The sequence below is a fragment of the Colletotrichum gloeosporioides genome, assembly GCF_011800055.1.
Source record: "Colletotrichum gloeosporioides strain Lc1 chromosome Unknown consensus_15, whole genome shotgun sequence".
Taxonomy (NCBI): Eukaryota; Fungi; Ascomycota; class Sordariomycetes; order Glomerellales; family Glomerellaceae; genus Colletotrichum; species Colletotrichum gloeosporioides.
Window position 1 is genome coordinate 47,873 of NW_025544660.1, and position 19,821 is coordinate 67,693.

Below are 19,821 nucleotides of genomic sequence, written 5' to 3' on the forward strand. Positions count from 1 at the left end.
GGGGTATCCCAAGTGTCTGTGTAACTCTGGCACGTCTTGCGGAGTAGCGCAACTTTCTGCTCAGACATTTCGTCGCAGGTTGACGAAGCGAAAACTTTGCGAAGGATCTGTAGAGACGCCGCTAGCCACACAGTGCTGGCTAAGAATGGGCTTGTCCACTTGACGTGTGTATCGGAAGAGCGGCAGATGATGGCGCAAATGTCATCCGATGCCTCGAGACAGTTGCGTAGCCCTTCCGAGTGAGAAAGTCTCTCTTTTGGATCTCTAGGTGTAGTAGTCCACCCTAAAGCTGGGGAAGAACTGCCAGATTCCGAGAATATCGTACCAAGCAATACTTCACTGAAAGCATAGTGATGGTAAATCATGAATCGTGCCAGCTGAATTGCGAGAAATATTGAATGTTGCGCGGCATCCAACTTTCTATCAGAAACGGGTTGGTTGTTGTTGCTTACGAATGAAGGTGTCGAAGACCGAAAACCGAGTTGAGTACCCTTGTAAGCAAGCCGTTGCGGTAAGTCAGCAACGGTTTGCTGAAGAGCCTTCAGCAACATAGAAAGCTGTCGGGTGTCTTCAGCGGACTGTCTTCTACGGAAGGATCCGTGAAAGTATCGTTTGAGAGAGTGAAAGTCGTCCCCCGGCGCAAGGTCCGAAAGTATACTATGTAGGTTGCCTTGGGCTAATACCTGCGCATTCCGCATGATGGAGTTAATAGTGATGAACCATGCAGCGCTACTATCATTACCCGACAAAGCCAGCTTTTTTGACCTCTCCGTTGGGTTTGGGTCAAGCAAACAGCTTGACTGATATGCATTCTTGAACCACACATCATCGGGTATAGGAAGATATGTTTCGTTGATATCCTGGCCAATGGCAGTTGGGCACCGGCGCACTGTTGAGGCGAAGACATCCATTTCCCAGATGGCCCACCAGCTGCGTCGTCTTTCTTCCATAGCTGACCACTGATTCAAGTCTGCGGTGGTTGACGGCGGGGTCGTTGGTGCCATGCTGTCAACCAGATGGAGCCTGAGTTCATATGCTACCCGAACACATGTGCCTACCATCCGCCATGCACGACCACGGACGCCTCTCGTGAGTTCGTAAAAAGTGCAAAGTATCAATGCTTGAAGAACACAGATTGGTGGTGGGTCGTCGTCACACTCCTCAATAGCTTGATCGATGAGTTTTCTGGCCAGGCCATGGAAATATGCGTGAGATGAGGTACACTTTGCTTCAGCGAGAGGTAAAGTCTCGACATCAGCGAAGCGTGCAGAAATGGAGAACATCGCCGACATCAAGGCACTCAGATGAAGAGTGTTTGGGATGGCCTGAATCTTTCCCCCAAAAGACGGTTGATGAAAAAGAGAGAACGCTGACATATTTTCAAAATACAGATTGGTACTAAGAGCATTGTCAGCAAGCCGGAACCTAAACGAACAGTTGACAATGTACATGACGCACAGCAGTTGCAGTGACTCGACCGATAACCCAAGTGATTCGCAGACCTGCATGAGGACGTTCTGGGTCTCCGCAAGTCTAACGAAGAAACCGCCACTTGTCGGCGAGGGACCCCTCGGAATAGGTGTCACGTTTGCTTCATGAGAAGGATGGACTAGGGCAGAGAGGCTGATGGCACGGACGAATCTGGTGTCAGAAACATGAGAGGAGCCGGGACGTATGTTCTCGTCTTGGCCCGTGGATCGGGGTAGCAAGAAGCCATTTTGGTGCTCCCAAACTTTGGCAGGAGGGTCGTAACATTGCGACTCAACTACTGCAGGTGGGTTGCTGAATTGCTCCGTTGATGTGCCTTGACAGGGAACGGCCGGTGTACCCAGGCTAATGTAGATGGCCTGGTCGGAAGTTCGTTGGCGCTTGCGGTTGCGTGAGCCTTTATACACGTTTGTCAATTCTTGGTAGAAAGGCACTTTGGAACGGTCTACCCTACCTAGTTTAGGTCCCGGCTTAAGACGCGTAGCCGGATAGATGCATGCGCGAGAGGTCTTTTCGCAAAGCAGGCAACAAGGCAAAGAGCGGTCGCTACAAAATGCGATTAGAATACATGCAAGCCCGTGTCGTCTTCGGCTTGGCAACTCACCATTTGGCTTTCTTTCTGTGGGCCAGTCAGACCTGATCAGCACATGGACGCTCCCTGAGTCACGATAGCAGGGTGGGGCCACACCTTTTGCAAGATCTGCAGCTGAGATCCGATAGCTCGGCTTCATGTGCGGTGCCAGTGGGTGCATTCCCCGGCTCTTCACGGTCACCAAGATTCAATGTCATGATAGAGGTGACTACAGTCAGAAGGCCGGGCTGGTTCATGATAGAAGTCAAGAGCCCAGCCATGTCCAACTCCGCGAAACGTAGACAGGTGGGTTTTCACCGGCCCGTCGTGGGGCGATCCCCTGCGCCAGTCACACGGGCACAGGCATTGGGCCTCTTCTTTGCACCCCTGAGACAGCGTAAATCGGGGTATTGGCTGAACGCTTCAACATTTATATCAGCATCCTGCCATCTTGCAAACCACGTCCAATAGTTTAAAGTCTCCTTTGACGTCATTAAAACCAAAGCTGAAGATTTGAAGACATCTGGACCAGAATATAAATGGAACTGGTGAGATTCTTCAAAGAGGTCGCCACCCTGCTCGCATCCACTCAGTCGTGGATCTTTAGAACGATGATTGGCCCTTACATATGGGCTGATACTGGGTCTCGGACTGACTTTGGGCATTTGCCCCTGATCCGGACGAATTTCCAAATGCCGCGCAGTGCCTGCCGCCCATTCCATCCGCCATTCTTTTGAAGCCATGATAGAGCCACAATTTTTGAGTAGAAATCGCACCGAGAAAACAGCAGCGCCGTCAATATACTGCAGATCGACATCGCCACAATGGGCCATGTCCTTGTTTTCTTCATGGTTGGACGACCATTTTTAAGCTTTAATCCTTGATTTTCGCCATTAACCATGCCCGAAACCTAAATAGTCCGTCCGTATACACGCATTCATATTCACGACGGCGTGGAGTCAAGGAGAAGGGGCTGGTTAACCGTTGGATCGCTGTGAAGCCTATGATGTACGAAATCACACTAATGATAGAGATGCCTGATCGTGCGAAGGAATCAGGGGCTGACCGAGGTACTATAAGGACTCCAACGGTAAACTTCTTTTCCTCGTCTTAACCCATTAGATTTACAGACGACAACCGATTACTAAGAATTCTTCTTCTCTTTTCCAATCCAACCGGGAAATCTCGCAATGGGTTCTCTCCCTTCTCCCGAGTACGACGCGATCATCGTGGTTGCTGGCTTTGCCGGATGTTACGCCCTTGACCAGCTGCGCAAAGCCGGCCTCAAGACGCTCGTTCTTGATGACGCGGCCGATCTAGGCGGTGTCTGGTATTGGAATTGCTATGCCGGAGCTCGTGTCGACACGCCCGTTCCTCTGTACGAGTTCTCAGAAGAGGAAATCTGGAGACCTTGGACTTGGTCCGAGAAGTATCCAGGGCGGGATGAGATCCGCAACTACTTCAACCACGTCGAATCCAAGCTCCATCTTAAGAAGGATGTGCGATTCAATACTCGCGTCGTCAATGCTGAGTTCGACCAAAGCGGGAACCAGTGGACAATTATTACCAAGGACCAGACTGTGTTCAGATCCCGATTCTTCATTCTTTGCACCAGTTTCGCGGCGAAGCCCAACATTCCGGAGTTCAAGGGGCTGGATTCGTTCGCCGGCATATGCTGCCACACCTCGAAGTGGCCTCAGGGTGGCATTGACTTCAAGGGAAAACGAGTTGGCATCGTCGGCAACGGCTCCAGTGGACTTCAGGTCATTCAGGAGATCGCTCCTGAGGTTGAACACCTGACAGTCTTCCAACGCAGCCCTACATACGCTCTTCCGATGCGCCAAACACCCCTATCAGAAGAAGATCAGAAAAAGAACACCTATCAGGCTCTTTACGATCTCCGCAAAAAAACCTTCGCAGGCCTCGACTTCGAGTTCAACCCCGCAACCTGTGCTGATGTCACGGCGGAAGAACGGCAGGCATTCTTCGAGAAGATGTGGGCCAAGGGTGGACTTTCATTTTGGCTCGGCACCTACCAAGATGTCATCAGAAACAAGGAGGCAAACCAGCATGCGTATGAGTTCTGGCGCAGCAAGGTTTTGGAGAGGGTGCACAAGCCAGAGATGCAAGACCTGCTGGCGCCAGCAAAGCCACCGTATTACTTTGGAACCAAACGAGCTACTCTTGAGCAACGATACTACGAGGTCTACAATCGCGACAACGTCTCTCTGATTGACACCAAGGAAAACCCCATCGCCGAGGTTGTTCCGGACGGCGTCTTCACTGCTGATGGAGAGCTGCGCAAGTTCGACGTCCTGATCCTGGCAACTGGTTTTGACTCGGTGACTGGAGGCATTCTCGCCATCGACATCAAGGGCGCGAAGGGGCAATCTTTGAAAGAGAAGTGGGCCAAGGGCACCACCACTCACCTCGGGATGATGACATCCGAATTTCCAAACGCCTTCTTCATCTATGGGCCGCAGGGGCCTACGTCTTTCTGCAATGGGCCTACCTGTGCAGAGCTCCAGGGCAAATGGATTCGTGATACCTTGGTTTGCTTGCGCGAGCGTGGCAAGACTTACATTGAGCCTAGTCAGGAGGCGGAACAAGCTTGGAGGCGACTTGTGAACAACATTGGAGACGCCACCCTCTTGCCACAGACCCAGTCTGAGTACATGGGTACCAACATCCCCGGAAAGCCCAAAGGTAAGCAACTCCTCGACATCAATGTTCCAGAATAGTAGACGCTGACACGAATGAACAGAAATGCTCAATTTCTTGGGCGGATTGGTTGAGTACACCCGACACATTACTGAGTCGCAAACCAATGGTCTTGCGGATTTCAACCTCCAGTAAAATGCAGCTATAGAGCCTTAGGATCCTGGTTCCTTCTGCGTCATCATTTTCATTATTCCATAGCGATATCTCATAGAGACAGTCTCTTGTTGTAAGTGAATCTTGAAAGAGACGTTGACATGGATGAGAATAAAACATTTGTTAACCGTTTCTAAACGTTGGCCTCCTCTCTTCTTGCCTGCAAGTCCAGCTTCCTCTGCTTCCTCCACTCCTCGGCATATCTGACACCGAAGCCATGCTCAAAGACAACACGAATCTCCTCCAAGGTCATGTTGGCCGCTTCAGGGAAGCAGAAAATGACAAACACCCAGCCGAGGAATGACAGGCCAGCGTAGAACCCAAAGGTGCCAGACGGTGTCATGCCTCGCATCATAGACAGAAATGTTGAAGAGACGATGATATTTGGTCCCCAGTTGAAAATGCTACACAGACGTCAGCGCATATTTTGATACATGTCTATCTTGGGAAGCTTACTTGATCATCATGGTGCCACTGGCTCGGACCTCCATGGGGAGGAATTCGTTGGCCTGCCAAGGAACACAGCCCAAACCAGCGGCGTAAAAAGCCACGAACATGATCATTGAGACCAAGACCAGAATGGCTGGCCAGCCGACTTCCTGTGTCTTGAGCTCCAGAGTGTTGAGATCCAGAGGAATCCAGTGGAAAGCAATGGCTGCGATGGCTAGGCAAACAGGCATTCCCCACATTGTCCAAAGCAGGAGTCTGCGACGTCCGACTCGATCGATAAGGAAGATAGATAGAACGGTGAAGATCCAGTTCGTTCCGGCTACAACGGTGCCAACCGCAATGGGGTTTGAGAAGCCCACGATCTGAAATAGGGTACTAGAGTAGTACATCTAATGCCTTGTTAGCTCCTTGATGCATTAATGTGGTCTGTAGAATGCTAACCAATGTGTTGAAACCGCAAAATTGTTGGAAAAGCATCAGTCCGCAAGCGCAAATAGCTGCCCTCAAGTTGGCTGGGATAGTGAAAATGCTTGTGACAGACTTCCGCAGAGAGATCTCCTCATTGAGGGCTTTCGCTTGATTGACTCCACGTTCGATGGAAGTAATCTTATCGGCAACTTCGTCTTCAGTACCGTTGGGGTAGATTCTTCGGAGAACGCGGACGCACTCTTCTCGCTTTCCGTGGAACATCAACTGACGGGGAGATTCGGGGCACCAGAAGAGGAGGATTCCTAGCACGATAGAAGGAATACCTCCGATTGCTATCATATATCGCCATCCATGAGGAGTTTTATAGAAGGCGGCATCAAACGCATAAGCAAGCACCGAGCCGCTGCCGAGGAATATCATATCGACTGAAATCATACGGCCTCGGAACCTTGCAGGTGATATCTCGGCGATGTATAGTGGCACGATCTGGATAGGTCCGATGTCAGATGGCTTGCTTTACTAGTGAATAATAGGAGTTAGACGTACCATAGATGCTGAGCCAACCCCAAGACCAATAACAAGGCGTCCTATGGCCATCTGGGCGACAGAGAAAGACGCTGACTGAATTACAGCTCCGAGCGTAAACAGAACACTGGCGAACCAGATAGAGGGTTTTCGGCCGAGCTTGTCTGCCGTGAGACCGGCAAAGATAGCTCCTAAGAGAGCACCAGCTGCAGTTAATGCTGTAACAAGCTCTTTCTCGGAATGAGTGAGCTCTTTCCCGCCCAGATCTGTTCCGATAACGACCAGAACTCCGGAGATCACACCAGTGTCATAACCAAAGAGCATACCACCAATTGCAGTTGCTGCGGCGCAGAGCCAAACGAAAGCACCAGGCTGAGTCTCTTCAATACGCTCAAGATCACGATGCTCAACAGCCTTGATGGCATCGGCGACAGCAGCATCTTGTTCGATGTGTTGGACCCCTGGGCTGGGGGCTTCGTCGTCTTTGTTGACAACACCCATGTTGAACGGCTGATGATCGCTGGTGTAAACAAGAGGTGGAAGTAAGAGTGGGTGGTGTAAAAGGACTGAATGTGTTGTGAGGTTGGTGAAAAGCAATTCCAGATACGAGGGTGAGATGTCCGAGCTTCTTATGTAGTTCGACCGGATGGCATGTTCCCATGTCTTTCAGATTCAAGTCTTCGGCAGCAAGGTTCATCTTGTCAATACCAGGGCAGGTACGCAATGTCAAGCTAACGCTAGTGGGCGGGGAGAAGCCCGACGGACGGCAATCTTGATGGACAAGTCCGAACATACTCTAAGCTTATGATTGGTCCAGTATATAGCAACAGTCTTGAGGAGGCTCTCCTGAAGTTCATGGCAGGTCCACCGGATAGACAAAGTGCGAGTTCTGACTGGACATAGACAGGACCGTCATGATGTTCCTTCTCCAACTGTGGATGTGCGGGAGACGTGAGAATGGATTCGTGGGGGTAAGCCGGGGAAGTTGGGCGGAGATCAAGCAAGTGATCGCGGGGTAAAGTAGCAGGGGTTCATCTGGGGAAATGGCACATTTGTTCGTTTCCCCACTGAGTCTGCAACTTCTACGGGCTGTTGACCCGAGTCATTGCTCTTAGCGCCGCGCATTTACTGCCTACCTTGGCCAGGTTAGGCATGAATTCCGGAACGACCAGTTGCGCTCGCGCTCGAGTTACCCAAAAGAGACCACGACACACGGCCAGCCGACAGCGTCTCACATTATTCGATCAGTAAACGCACCCGGGAAGGCAAGAAAAATCCGGTCCTCAGCTCAGCTACCGGAATCAATTGCCATCTGTAGATGTGAAACAGAGAACCCCCAGACGACTTTCGTCATAAGGCGCCATTTCGGGGATTCTCACCTGCTTTGGAAGTTCGTTTTCCGATGAAGGGAAATATCCGTGTCCTGTCAACCGAGACGGTTTGGCTTCCCTGTATAAGAGTAGATGGGTTGGAATCTTGCAAAGCTAGGCAAGATGCTGATGTCCACGGTTCGGTCTCCTCGATGGCGTTCGTCACGAAGATCCGAGTCTTTATCGGAAACCTAATCCCGATCCCAAGTACAAGTCTCCTCAATGGCGCTTGTCGAGAGTTTTCGAGTCTTCAATTATCGGAAACCTAGTGCCGATGAAATACATGTATTTGTAAGCTAGCGTGGTATTGAGCATAGGTAGCAGAATTGTCTAATGTGATCATGGGTAAATCATGAGCAGAATGTTTGGATCATGAACTGTGTGATTCATAAAGCTCCGATTAGCGTGGATCTTATTATCATGTTGTGGTGTGGATGTCTACTTGCATGTGGGAGAGAAAACAGAAGTATCTGCGAGATGGCCTTTGAGCAACATATAGCGTAGGCAAGGAATCCCTTGCCTGTTGCCGAATCACTCGGAAGTCAGAAGGACTGCTCTATGTTACTGGCTTATTAATTCACATTGTTCGAGAATCGCATTCATATGCACAGAAGTACTGTGTGTAGGCGTTAAGCTGAGCTCCCTCTGGTTGTTGATGATGCCTTGCGTTATGATAGGCCACCAGCGCCTGCTCCGGGTTGCAGGTCGGAGCTTGGCCCACCTTTGCTCCCGTAATGGCCGGCTGCGCTCCGTCGATCTTGGAAGATAAGGCGGTGTCATCTTGACACGTGCCTCGAGGCAGTTTGGAGCTACAAAGGAACCGGCCATCCACTGAAAGTCGGTACGCACGCATCACTGTTGAGTACCTTAACCGGGGCCTGACACTTTTAAGGTACGGCTGCCATCTAAATTGATAGCGCCAGCTCAAGCAGCCTTCTTGGCAATCCTCGCAATGAAAATACGCTGGAAAGTCTGAGAAGATACCAAAAAGCCTAGCCAGGATCCGAAAAGAAGAAAAATTGCCAAGAGCGCCACGCAAGTTATTATATGGTCGCGTGGCCCGGGCCGGGTATTTACCATGTGTAAGGTAATCGCGAACCCGAAGGAAAATATCAGGAGATGGCAAGAATACCACCTTCGATGCATTCTACCGCCGGCTAAAATCGCGTGAACCAAACTTTTGGTTCTCACACGTGTGGCCAATTGTGGAGAAGCCGGTAGTCTTATGCGGGATGGAACCTCCGAATCTCTTTTGGCGGCTCACCTCCGCCGTTGCCAGCCACATTGATCACGGACAGACGGATGTCGAACGCCGTCTGTATACCAAAGATTTCTTCGTAAGAATCTGTTATACTCATCAGTTATTTGTAGGTTTTCGAAACTGATGTTGACATTACGATATTTGAACGTGAGTGAACGAAATCACGATAAATTACAACGAAGGTGCGAAATCCAAATATAAGCAACTAATTACGTCCTGTTTAGAATAGGGCCTTAGATAGATCATATCGATAGATTACTGGCACCAGCCTCCACAACAGCTCCGTGCCAAGGACCAGGTACCGGCTGAATGCAAAGCACACTCATGGTCACAATGGTTAAATAATGCAACCCAAACAAGCACATCCTTAAACCAAACTTCCAGCTGCAGCCAACAGAATAGTATAACCAAATGAAGTGGCGCATCAATATTCCTTCCACCTGCTCTCATAGGCAGCTGCTTTACATGCAGCACCGAAAGTCACAAGAAAGCGGTCTTGTCAGACGCCACAACATCGTGGAAAATGCCAAGTGTGAGGGCATTTTCACATAAGGTCAACAAAATATAAACGGGAGAAGCCCCCTCCCCCAAGAACATCGAAACATTTTTCAACCACGCCAACTTCCACGCGCACTTTGCAACATGGTCTCTTTCTCCTCTCTCCTGGTGGCTCTTACCACTGCTGTTGGAGTCTTTGCTCTCCCTGGAGATTTGATCAAGCGTCAGTCTACACCAAGCTCAACCGGAACGCACAATGGATACTACTACTCTTGGTGGACTGATGGTGGCTCGCAAGTGACGTACACCAATGGGGCCGGAGGTTCGTACTCTGTTGTCTGGCAAACTGGAGGAAACTTCGTCGGTGGAAAGGGATGGAACCCAGGCAGTGCGAGGTATATCTTCTTAACCTTTGCAAAGAGTACCCGTTCTGACATCGTCAAACATTTAGGACCATTACCTACTCAGGAACCTACAGCCCCAACGGCAACAGTTACCTCGCCGTCTATGGCTGGACAAGAAACCCCTTGATTGAGGTAAAATTCCTGAAATAACGGGCCTTATGATTTGTTCGCTAACGTGTCGAAGTACTACATCGTCGAGAACTTTGGTAAGAAACCATCTTCCAATTGCAGCATAGGCTCTTCCGTCGAGTCTCCCACTGGTAACATCGCTAATCCGCGCTACAGGAACTTACAACCCCTCCTCCGGTGCTACAAGAAAGGGCTCCGTCACCAGCGACGGCGGAACCTACGACATCTACGTTAGCACTCGAACCAACGCTCCGTCCATCGAGGGCACCAAGACCTTTCAGCAGTACTGGTCCGTCCGTCAGAGCAAGCGAACCGGCGGCACTGTCAATACCGGAACTCACTTCAACGCCTGGGCTGCTGTCGGATTGAATCTCGGTACCCATGACTACCAAATTGTCGCAACGGAGGGATATTTCAGCAGCGGCTCTGCGTCAATCACTGTTGGCTCTGATGGCGGCAGCACCAGCCCTCCTCCCACCAGCAACCCTCCACCTAGTGGCGGTGGCGGAAGCGTAAGTCCTCTGGTAATATTCTCATGATTGGCATGTTGCTAATATCTGTTGATTGCAGTGCGCTGCCAAATGGAGTCAGTGTGGCGGGTCTGGTTGGACCGGGGCCACCTGCTGCGAGTCGGGATCGACATGCACCGCTTCGAACCAGTGGTACTCGCAGTGTCTCTGATGCCATTTGAGACCAATTAGTATCTCTCGAGTGATAAAATCTGGACGGCATTGCTTGTGAACATATCTTTGCTTCTGAGATTTCGTCCTGATTGGGTGCACAGTGTGCCTCGAGTGGCCCTTCTCCTATCTAGCCTTCTTGCACATAGTTTACAATTACACCGAACCATTCAATAACCCGAAGAACATGATACAGCCAATGTTATGAATAACGGCGACTCAATATCTCTGTATGTCCTCGTCGAATGGAGAGCCGTCTACAGGACAAATAGTACCTTCCTCGGGTAACTCGCCAGAAACGAGGTACCTCCGAATATAAGACACGGTGCATTTGCTTGGGGCATTTGTAGAGCAATGACCCACTGAATCTTGCTGCAGCAATCTTGCTCCTTCGAAATGTTCCACGTTCTTGCGAGTGCCCTCAAGTGGTGCCACGGGATCAAAGGTGTTACCGATGAATAGCATTGGGGTCTTTGTCTTGCCGCCGAAGGGACCCCCAAAGCGCCATTTCGGTCGGGCCGGATACCCAACACAAGGCAGCTTCGAAGTAGTGGCGAACATATTGCCGAATAACGGGCTTTGTTGCTGTAAGGTAGCAACCCAAGCAGCCATCTCCGACTTGGAGAGGTTGCGGAAGTCGAGCCCGTCGGTGCAATAAATGCCGTAATTGATTTCGCTCCAAAAGCCTTCACTCATCCCTTCAGTAACACAATCCGAGGTCTTGCACCCGTCCACTGACACATGGAACTTGCGGGACGGCAGCATGTCGATCGCTCCGGAGGGGATAGTACTGTTCAAGAGTGCCGCGAGTGTCCCCGCCAGCTTGACCCATGTATTGTCTCGATACGGTCGGTAAAGTGCCCCGAATATGCCTTGAACCAAAATATCCCTGGTAAAGAGATCCGGAAAAGGCATACCGTCCTCGTAAACAGGTATTGGATCGGTCTGCAGGGTCTCCAACAGTTCTGCGACAGACTTCTGCATCGCTTTGGGACCATCTTTATCGTAGATCGCGCATTTATCAGGCCCTGCTGCATAGCAAAGTCTGAAGAACTCAGACCATTCGTTGTCTGTGTCAAGCAGGAATCCCAGGAACTCTCCGGAAGCCTCATCCTCCCATTCGCCACAACCATCTACTATCATTCTCCCCACTCGTGTTGGATACAGGCTGGCGAAAGTTCCACCCAGGAAGGTTCCGTAACTGAAGCCCTGTGAGACGATTAAACAACGCTTTCAACCCAAATAGAGAAGTTGAGCAGTGAGCGAACTTACCCAATATTGCAAGAGCTCATTGCCTGGCTGGTATTGAAGAGACTCTGGTACCATTGAATCTTCGTCTTCACCGTGAAGTGTGATCATAGCTTCTCGGGCTCTCTGTTCTCTTGCTTCGCCACTCTTTTCCACCATTGCCAGTAAATCACGCGCCACAAAGGCTGTGCTGACGGTGCTCATGAAGAGAGCCTTTTCTGAGCTGGCATTCCCTGCATCGCAGAGCTTTTCCAGGGATCGCGCTCGAGCCCACAGAAGATCAAAGGACTGACCTGATACATCGCCATACGCCGTTCCGAGTTGATGCCATAGTTGCCGAGCTACAAGATCGTCGAAGCACGAGATGCGGGGAGTTGAAAAGCCGACACCTCGAGGGTCGAAAGAGACAAGGTCAAAGACCTTGCCGTCGGGATCCTCACCATTGATGGCGTTAACGAGGTGATCGTTGAGCCTGCCCGTCAACATGGTTACGCCCTGCACTCCAGGGCCGCCTGACAATTGTTAACCCGGTAAAAAGTAACGTAATAGTCAATTACGAACCTGGGTTGAGAAAGATCTCGCCACCATATCGGGGGTCCAGAACGGAAACATTAGCGGACTGTTTGATCATGGCGATGGCCACTTCATGATTGTGCCAGTTTTCTTCTTCGTCGGTCCAGTCCATTGGGAGAAGGAGCCTAGCGCATTGAAACCTCCCGTAGCAGGGAACGTATTCCAAATCTCGTGATGGTGAAACCGCTTCCCAGTCAAAACAGGTGTTGTTGTTGGACTTATCCATGTGTTTGGATGCGATTTCCCTCACATCATTGTGTGCAGGCACCCAAGGCAGAAACGGGGGGCCGGCCATGTAGACAACAGCGACTCCCAATGTGCAAGCAAGAGCAATAGTTGACCATTTTGGCCTACGTGGAGGTCGAGCCTTGTTGACAACAGGCTCAATCGGTCGCTTCCCCATGGTCAAAGGACAGTTGAGTTGGCGATTTCGATGCTCGTACGGGCGAATTGGGGGAAGAAGTCCATCATCTTATGTTGATCGCACTTCGAATATTCCTGAGATTAAGCGAGGAACTTTTGGCAGGATGCGATACGATCCTTGACGCGTCGGGGATTCATCATGCCGTGACGTGGGATGACAGTCTTGGTCATCAAGTCGCAGCAGTCTAGTCCTGATATGGCAAGATGACTGATTTTGGTTTAGGATTGTCTCGCCAAGTTCTTATGGAAGAGCAACGATAGACGGAAAATGTGATTAGCTCCTCGTGTTTTGCTGTCTGATTCAATGAGACCTAAGCAATTCACATTCTGATATTGAGTAATGTTCAATGAAGCCCGCACTTGCATCACAGGCTCTTCACACGACCAGGTCTTTCCGTGATGCCCCCCACCTATGCGTCTGTCTAATGATTTTGATGACCAAAAACGTTTCGCTTCACCAAAATTTGGGAAACCGGCTACTTGTCACAGCAATCTATCCCAATTGAGTTTTGCTATTTGAATGGATAGTGATGGTCAGATAGTCGTAATAATAACGAAGACAATGACGATAACGGCAACAATAACAACAGTTATAGTAAGAATGCCAGTAGTAACAACAATAATGTGAATTCCTTTTAGGTAGCAGTTGGCGCATATAGCAAAAGGTATCCTTGCAGATAGAAAAAGTCTAGCGATCATTGGATGTGTAAGTTTCCGGGTGCACGTGTTCTGGGTGCATCTACGAAACCAATGCGGTATGTCGGTGGTGCCTGATCGCGAAGACGATGTTAGGAGCAGTGGGAGGGTTTGAGTATATCTATGGAGAGTTACAAGATTGAAGACCATCCCAAAGAGAATGTAAGTTGCTGTTCCTGACATCAAAAGCTAGCCGAAGGATGTCAACTTCAGTCTCTCTCTGCGTGGTTTTGCAATTGCTGCCGATTTATTGCATTCCACTGGCGCTGTTTGATCTGAACTATGAAAGCTCTTAATTGGTCATCCGTCAACGATCTAACTTGCGGGTTCGCCATTCGAACATTTCTGATGTCTTCGGGTGTGACTGAGACGTGTGCCATATTCTCAAATGGTTGCTGTGGTTGAGCCCGAAATGAGAAGTTGTCGCTGGTCTCACCGCCCACACTCCCAGAGCCAGTCGCGCGGTCTGCCTGTTTTTCTGCGGGCTGCTGTGATGGAGCGCCACTACCTGCGCCCTCTGGGCCACAAGAGCGCTGTTTTGACATTTTGCTGACTGTGACGAGCGTCCGATCAGCATGCGACGCGGACACTGGTCCGTGTTGAACTCACAGTATTCGATGGCTGCTCAGATGATGACGTAAACTAGAAATAGGTGATGAGTCGAGTCTGAGCTAAGATTCCAGGTCGAGCCTTCCGTCAAGACGTTCATGAAATTTGTTACTTTTGGGTCGGTCTAATTGTTGCAGCGAGATGCGATTGGGATTGAACAGACCCCGCGCAAGTTCTCCTAGCTTGCGGCGCATGCGGATGTCGGTGCTGAATGATCCGCATAGTGGGGGGACAAAGACCCCCGCCGCTCTCGGATCCGGCGAAGCTTCATATTTGCTGGACTGCGCCACCTTTCCAGCCACATACCGCCACGACTCTCAAAATTCCATTCATCAACCTCAGAACCATATTTGTTTGACTATTAACTCGTCTGTAAAGTACTTCGAATGCTTATAAGTCCACTACGATCAGTATTTGAGTCTTTTACTCCCTCAAATGGTACGCTAATGAGAGTATATTGATAGAGTGATATCGTTGAAGAGTCTTGCTATCTAAACCCCGTAGTATCGACCACGACAGTAGTAACGTTGACGGTAGCAGTGGCAAAGACATAGATGAAGACGAGGAGGAAGATGGAGACAATGATGGCAGCAAAAGTGCCTTTTATGGGTTCTTGATATGTTATAAACAATGGTTGCCTGCGTTTTCCCACTCGCTACTCCAAAGGGCTCCTACCCGGGTAAGGATCCATTACTCTTGTAAATTTGGACACGTTATGTGATCTAGTGAATGAGTAGCGAGTAAAAGGTCCCACACCAGTCTCAAGCTAGATTTCTTGGGATGACTTCTAAATTACCAAGCACGACGTCACCTGCGTCTAGGTCGCTACATTTGAGAGGATTAGCTCTAGCTTCACATCTCACAGGATCCCGTCACTCCGCAAATACTACTTTGGCATCCCAGAATGAGACACCTCGTCTTATTGCAAATGTGGATCTCACATTGAAGGCCCCGAATGGACTATTCCTTTACTGTATTTCTCAATGATGAACATGCTGCTCCTCAAGGATACCTACACCTGTTGACCTACTTAGTCTGTCTGAAGCTTGTAGACCCATTTACCGACTGATACGACTTGATGCAATTGACTGCCCAGTTGCACATCGGACCGAGGAATGAATGCGCAATACTTACAGCCCTTAGGACTCAATGAAGCGGGCTCGGAGGCATCCGTGTCGGGGGTCTCATCTCTCCAGACGACACAAGTGGTGGGTTCTCTGCTAGCAGCGGCAACTCACGTGCATCACTGCCTCGCGTCTAATTCACAACCCAACGTGTCATGTCAAGAGGCTGCTGTCAGCGCTCCAATTTGAATAAGCGGCTTCACGAAACCCTTATTGGGGCGAGTTGCGAGACTAGCGCTAGCTGCTGGTCAAGGCTTGTCGTCGAGAAAAAGATCGTCCTTCCTTGTCAACCCCCACATCGGCGGAAGCTTAAGTTTCCATAGATCAGAAATCGGTCTGTGAAATGCCTACCCGGCTTATTTCTCGGTGATGCCGACTTTGAAATCAGAGCTATTCGCGGCAATGAGCCATTTAAGATCCGACTCGCGGCAAAGCTTGAGCCTTACCGTATCTGTGTGCATTGAGAGGGGGCTAGTCCGAGATACGAGGCCTGTGTTGGACGAGGCTGGCGACAAGAAAGATTCAATTTCCCAGAATATCACGGATAAGGGAACTTGTTGACTCGTTTGCACTGGGCAGCGTTGAAGGATCTCGTCGCGGACCATACAGGCAGAAGAAAAGATGTCTCGGTGTTCTGGCTTCTCCGAGGCCAAATGTGTATAAAGGTCGAGATGTGCTCACTCAATAGCAACGACTTAGTATCAACAGCACCCATTGTTCTCACTTCAGTCATTCTTTCCAATTCACTCTTTGACATCGTCTCTCGTTACCTTCTAAGTCATTCATTTACCCCGAAACCAAGCATACCTGCACCACCACTCACTTACCACCATCAAAATGCGTTTCTCCACCATCACCGTTGTCCTCCAGGCGGCCGCTATCGCCCAGGCCGCCGCGCTCCCAAGCACTCCCTCGGGACAGTCCATCGAGCTCGTCAAAGACTCTGTCGCCCCAGTCTCAGACGCCGCCATCGCCAACCTCGTCGAGCGCAAGGAAGTCACCGAGGCCCACGCCATCGAGACCCTCGCAGAGCAATCCGGCTCCGCCGACAAGGACCTCGTCCTCCGCGACCTGCAGAAGCGCACGCTCAACATCAAGCTCGGCGCCGACACCGGTAACCGCTACCGCGCTACCATCAACGGCATCGCCATCATCGTGCACTTTTTCTTTGACCTTGCCATCGAGAAGACGGTCTTCTACTGGACCATTGACGGGACGAACCCGGCCCCGGGCGATTTGAGGCTCGGCTTCCGGGACATGACATCAGGAGCGGGCGTCCCTGATGGGCGGTATGCGCACGACAACCGCTACTACTTCCCGGGCTTCCGTCTGTATGATGTTATCAACATCTTCAAGCCTTAGAGGGCGTGAATGGAGCGATGGGCGGGGAACTCGGTCGAGGTGAGGGTTCGAAAAGGCTGGAGATATTTGATGTGCTGGGTCGTGGGATACACGTGGAGGTGTCGACTGTTTGCTTAAACCCGGGTTGTCATAAGGCTTCAACAGCCTCTGCTCTTTTTGATAGATTTTGTTTCGATAGACTGCATTTTCAATGTGTACAACGCATGCATTTGACAACTTTACCCGTGCTTGTGATGCTTTGATGCGAATGAAAGGAAGACATCAATGCGTGGGTATGCAAGCACGGCATTCTTACCTGTCACCAAAGTAAGTGCTTGCTGTACGGCGTTAGATTCTCAGCGATCTGCCGGGCTGGATTGAAGTCTGTGTCCTGACCTAACTCGCCATCTCATCGCCGTCACGTCCTAGTCTGAGCTGTACCGTTCGAGCAAGGAATGATTTCCCCTTACCTCGCAGAAAACTACCTCCAAGCTAACAGACTAGATGTGGTCTTGGTTTTGAGCTTTCCTTGCCTCTTGATATACTTCCTTATTATTAACGCTACTATATGTATGTCCCTTAATAGATATCATCATCTTTACTTCTTTCGGCGTCATCATAATCGTCGTCGGTGTCGTCGTCGTCGATGTCGTTGCCGTTGTTGTCGTTGCCGTTGTTGTCGTCGTCGCTGTTATTGTCATTGCTATCCTCACTAACGTCTTGAAATTAGTACCCGTAGGGATAGCAAAACTCGTTGATTTTTGTCTGGTTTCCCTATCATATTCGTCGCCTGCGTGTGTATCAATTTCGGCCATGTCGTCTCCTGGCTGGTCATCCGCGTTTCCGTCTCTGTCATCTACGATACACTTGTGCCTAATCGAAGGTAGGATTGCCATGGACCACAAATCATACCTTTGATGCTGTTCTTCTTGTTGCCCGTCAGGGGATTCTCTTTATTTCGGATCAGGCAAATCGAAAAGAGAAACATCCGAGGAGGTGAATCCAAGTTTCGAGGCAAGTGATCGCCACTTTGACGAGGCACTTTTGCCGCCTTCTCGATACGAGAATAGGGCGTAGGGCGAGAGTAGTCAGACGGAGATGCCGCCACGGGCGACTCACCTTGAGAGATGCCATGACTTTCAACTGTTAGAGCATGACGACCGGGTGGCATTTAATCACTTTCTCGATACAGTTATTCCTCCGAAATGCAATGATTCGGCCTTTTTCTCCGATCCTTCAATGCCCGGATGGTCGTATCCGTGGATGTCAGAACACGGTCCGGTGTGGTGAATGTTGGTGGGGGAGCCTACATGTAGCCTGTCTTGAGGACCTTGATGGCCCGGCCCGCCCTCTCGCGCCTGGGCAACACCCAACCCAGCCCCCGGCATGGATCAGCTTGCGGCGCGCAGAACCAAACGGAACCTGGCCGCGGGGCAAGGCGAGGGAGCCCTTGTTTATTCTTGCCTAGTTTGTTTCCCTCTCCGATTGTTGGTGGACAGGGCACTTTTGGCGTCTGCCAAGTTCACGGTGGAGGGTGAGCACGTTGCGATGTCTTGGCGAGCTGAAAGATGGGAGGAGTGGTTCGTTTGGATTCGGTGAATGAGAACCTGCGTAATTCTGTTTTCTCTTGCCAAGACGTAAGGTAGCTTTCTAGCCCTTGCCGTTTGCTTGGATTGTCGCTCTTGCTGCTTTTTCCGCATTGTTGGCTCGGCGCGTCACTGAGCCGACCTTCGGTATATATCCTGCCTACCGACTGTCACCTCAGATTTTATTTCTTCATGCTCACCCGCGGCACCTTCCACTCGTTGATCTCCATCCTCCCGAAGTTTTCCCCAGACACCTCAAGCGTGAAGTTCACAATCACAAAACCTTCAAAATGAAGACTTCTCAGATCCTTGCTATCCTCGGCTTCTCTGCCTTCGCCATGGCTCAAAGCAGCAGCTATACGCTTGCTCCCTCTCCCACCGAGAGTTATGGCTGTGAAATTCACGTCGATCACTACCATTGCGAAGGTGCCCGCTCCACCACCGGCGCCGCTGGCGCTGCCACCACGTTGACCAGCGCTGTTGCTGCCACCACTACCGCGACCGAGGATCACGACCACGACCACGACCACGCCTCCGGCACCGGCTCTCTTGCTCCTTCACCTACGGAGTCCGTGGGATGCGTTCCGCACTCGGACCACTGTTCGTCTTTCCTGAGTTCATTGATCATCTCTGAAAACCATTCTAACATTCACATAGGGCACTGCGAGGGCCCTGCCAGTACCGCCGCCTCTGGCAACGCCACGGTCACCACCACCACCGCTGCCTCCTCCGGTAGCGAAGCTTCCGCTACGTCCGCCAGCGGTGCTGCGGCTTCCTCCACTGACGTTCCTGCTGGCGCTGCCCGCGTTGGATTCGGCGCTGCTGCCATTGCCGCTGCTCTCATGGCCTTCTAAGCCGATGATGAAAGACGAGGATTCACCTAATGACGGGACTCATGGACATGATTTGGGAATGAGGGGCATTGGGCATGGCATACCGGGATATCAAAAAATGGGGGATCATCAACCTCTGCTTCTGCTCGCCTCTGGCGTTTTTACGTTTCTTTTTTGTCCCCGAATGGGGACTGTTAATATTGTACCATAGAATCAATGAGAATCATTGAAATCACCACGAGACTCTACTTGCTGAAAGCCTGCTTGCGGGTAAATGTGATGCTAGTAGTGAACAGGCTCATGTAATATGAGCAAGGTGACCCTACAGGCTCAACGCACGCACTTTGAACACGGGCTTCACGACCCGACAACTTGGTTTACCTCATGGCGGGTGGGAAGTCTATCGTGACACGCTGCAATGGCGCACAAACTGCTGGCAACCGTTGCTGAAGGTTCGTGATGTACATTCCGGGGAACGCCATCCGGTTGAGGCTTGCAGATACCCGTGTCCAAGTGGGTGGTGGCCATGACCCTTCTCATGACATATTCACAGGAAGATCCAACATCACGGAGACAACTTGGGCGAGGCCCCAGGTGCAATTTCCTGCAACAGGCAGGCCGAGGTACACCAGGTAAATCTCACCCTGCTGGCTCGTCGGTCTGCAAATGTGGAGAGCTGTCTCACTCGTCATCAGCAGATGCTTCCCCA

The 19,821-nt window shown here is 50.7% G+C and overlaps 6 protein-coding genes across 6 annotated transcripts; 4 read left to right on the forward strand and 2 right to left on the reverse strand.

Moving 5' to 3' along the window:
• Positions 1 to 3,210: 3,210 nt before the first annotated feature.
• On the forward strand, positions 3,211 to 4,915 carry GCG54_00005241 (Baeyer-Villiger monooxygenase; the record flags this gene model as incomplete). The annotated part of the gene is made up of 2 exons (XM_045405268.1): positions 3,211 to 4,765; positions 4,824 to 4,915. Coding segments are annotated over 2 exons (1,647 nt in total), but the record flags the coding sequence as incomplete, so codon positions are not given.
• A 151-nt stretch (positions 4,916 to 5,066) lies between these two features.
• GCG54_00005242 (Myo-inositol transporter 1) lies at positions 5,067 to 6,838 on the reverse strand (the record flags this gene model as incomplete). The annotated part of the gene is made up of 4 exons (XM_045405269.1): positions 5,067 to 5,337; positions 5,390 to 5,772; positions 5,825 to 6,298; positions 6,359 to 6,838. The coding sequence occupies 4 exons, from the start codon at positions 6,836 to 6,838 to the stop codon at positions 5,067 to 5,069; spliced, it is 1,608 nt and encodes a 535-aa protein (XP_045268860.1).
• Positions 6,839 to 9,610: 2,772 nt separating this feature from the next.
• On the forward strand, positions 9,611 to 10,680 carry GCG54_00005243 (Endo-1 4-beta-xylanase A; the record flags this gene model as incomplete). Its single annotated transcript, XM_045405270.1, has 5 exons — positions 9,611 to 9,861; positions 9,918 to 10,002; positions 10,055 to 10,076; positions 10,156 to 10,511; positions 10,570 to 10,680. The coding sequence occupies 5 exons, from the start codon at positions 9,611 to 9,613 to the stop codon at positions 10,678 to 10,680; spliced, it is 825 nt and encodes a 274-aa protein (XP_045268861.1).
• Positions 10,681 to 10,898: 218 nt separating this feature from the next.
• On the reverse strand, positions 10,899 to 12,903 carry GCG54_00005244 (Carboxylesterase B; the record flags this gene model as incomplete). Its single annotated transcript, XM_045405271.1, has 3 exons — positions 10,899 to 11,888; positions 11,952 to 12,439; positions 12,489 to 12,903. The coding sequence occupies 3 exons, from the start codon at positions 12,901 to 12,903 to the stop codon at positions 10,899 to 10,901; spliced, it is 1,893 nt and encodes a 630-aa protein (XP_045268862.1).
• Positions 12,904 to 16,189: 3,286 nt separating this feature from the next.
• GCG54_00005245 (uncharacterized protein) lies at positions 16,190 to 16,714 on the forward strand (the record flags this gene model as incomplete). The annotated part of the gene is made up of 1 exon (XM_045405272.1): positions 16,190 to 16,714. The coding sequence occupies one exon, from the start codon at positions 16,190 to 16,192 to the stop codon at positions 16,712 to 16,714; it is 525 nt and encodes a 174-aa protein (XP_045268863.1).
• Positions 16,715 to 18,569: 1,855 nt separating this feature from the next.
• Positions 18,570 to 19,163, forward strand: GCG54_00005246 (uncharacterized protein; the record flags this gene model as incomplete). The annotated part of the gene is made up of 2 exons (XM_045405273.1): positions 18,570 to 18,879; positions 19,135 to 19,163. 2 exons carry the CDS (start codon positions 18,570 to 18,572, stop codon positions 19,161 to 19,163), a joined length of 339 nt encoding a protein of 112 aa, XP_045268864.1.
• Positions 19,164 to 19,821: the final 658 nt, after the last annotated feature.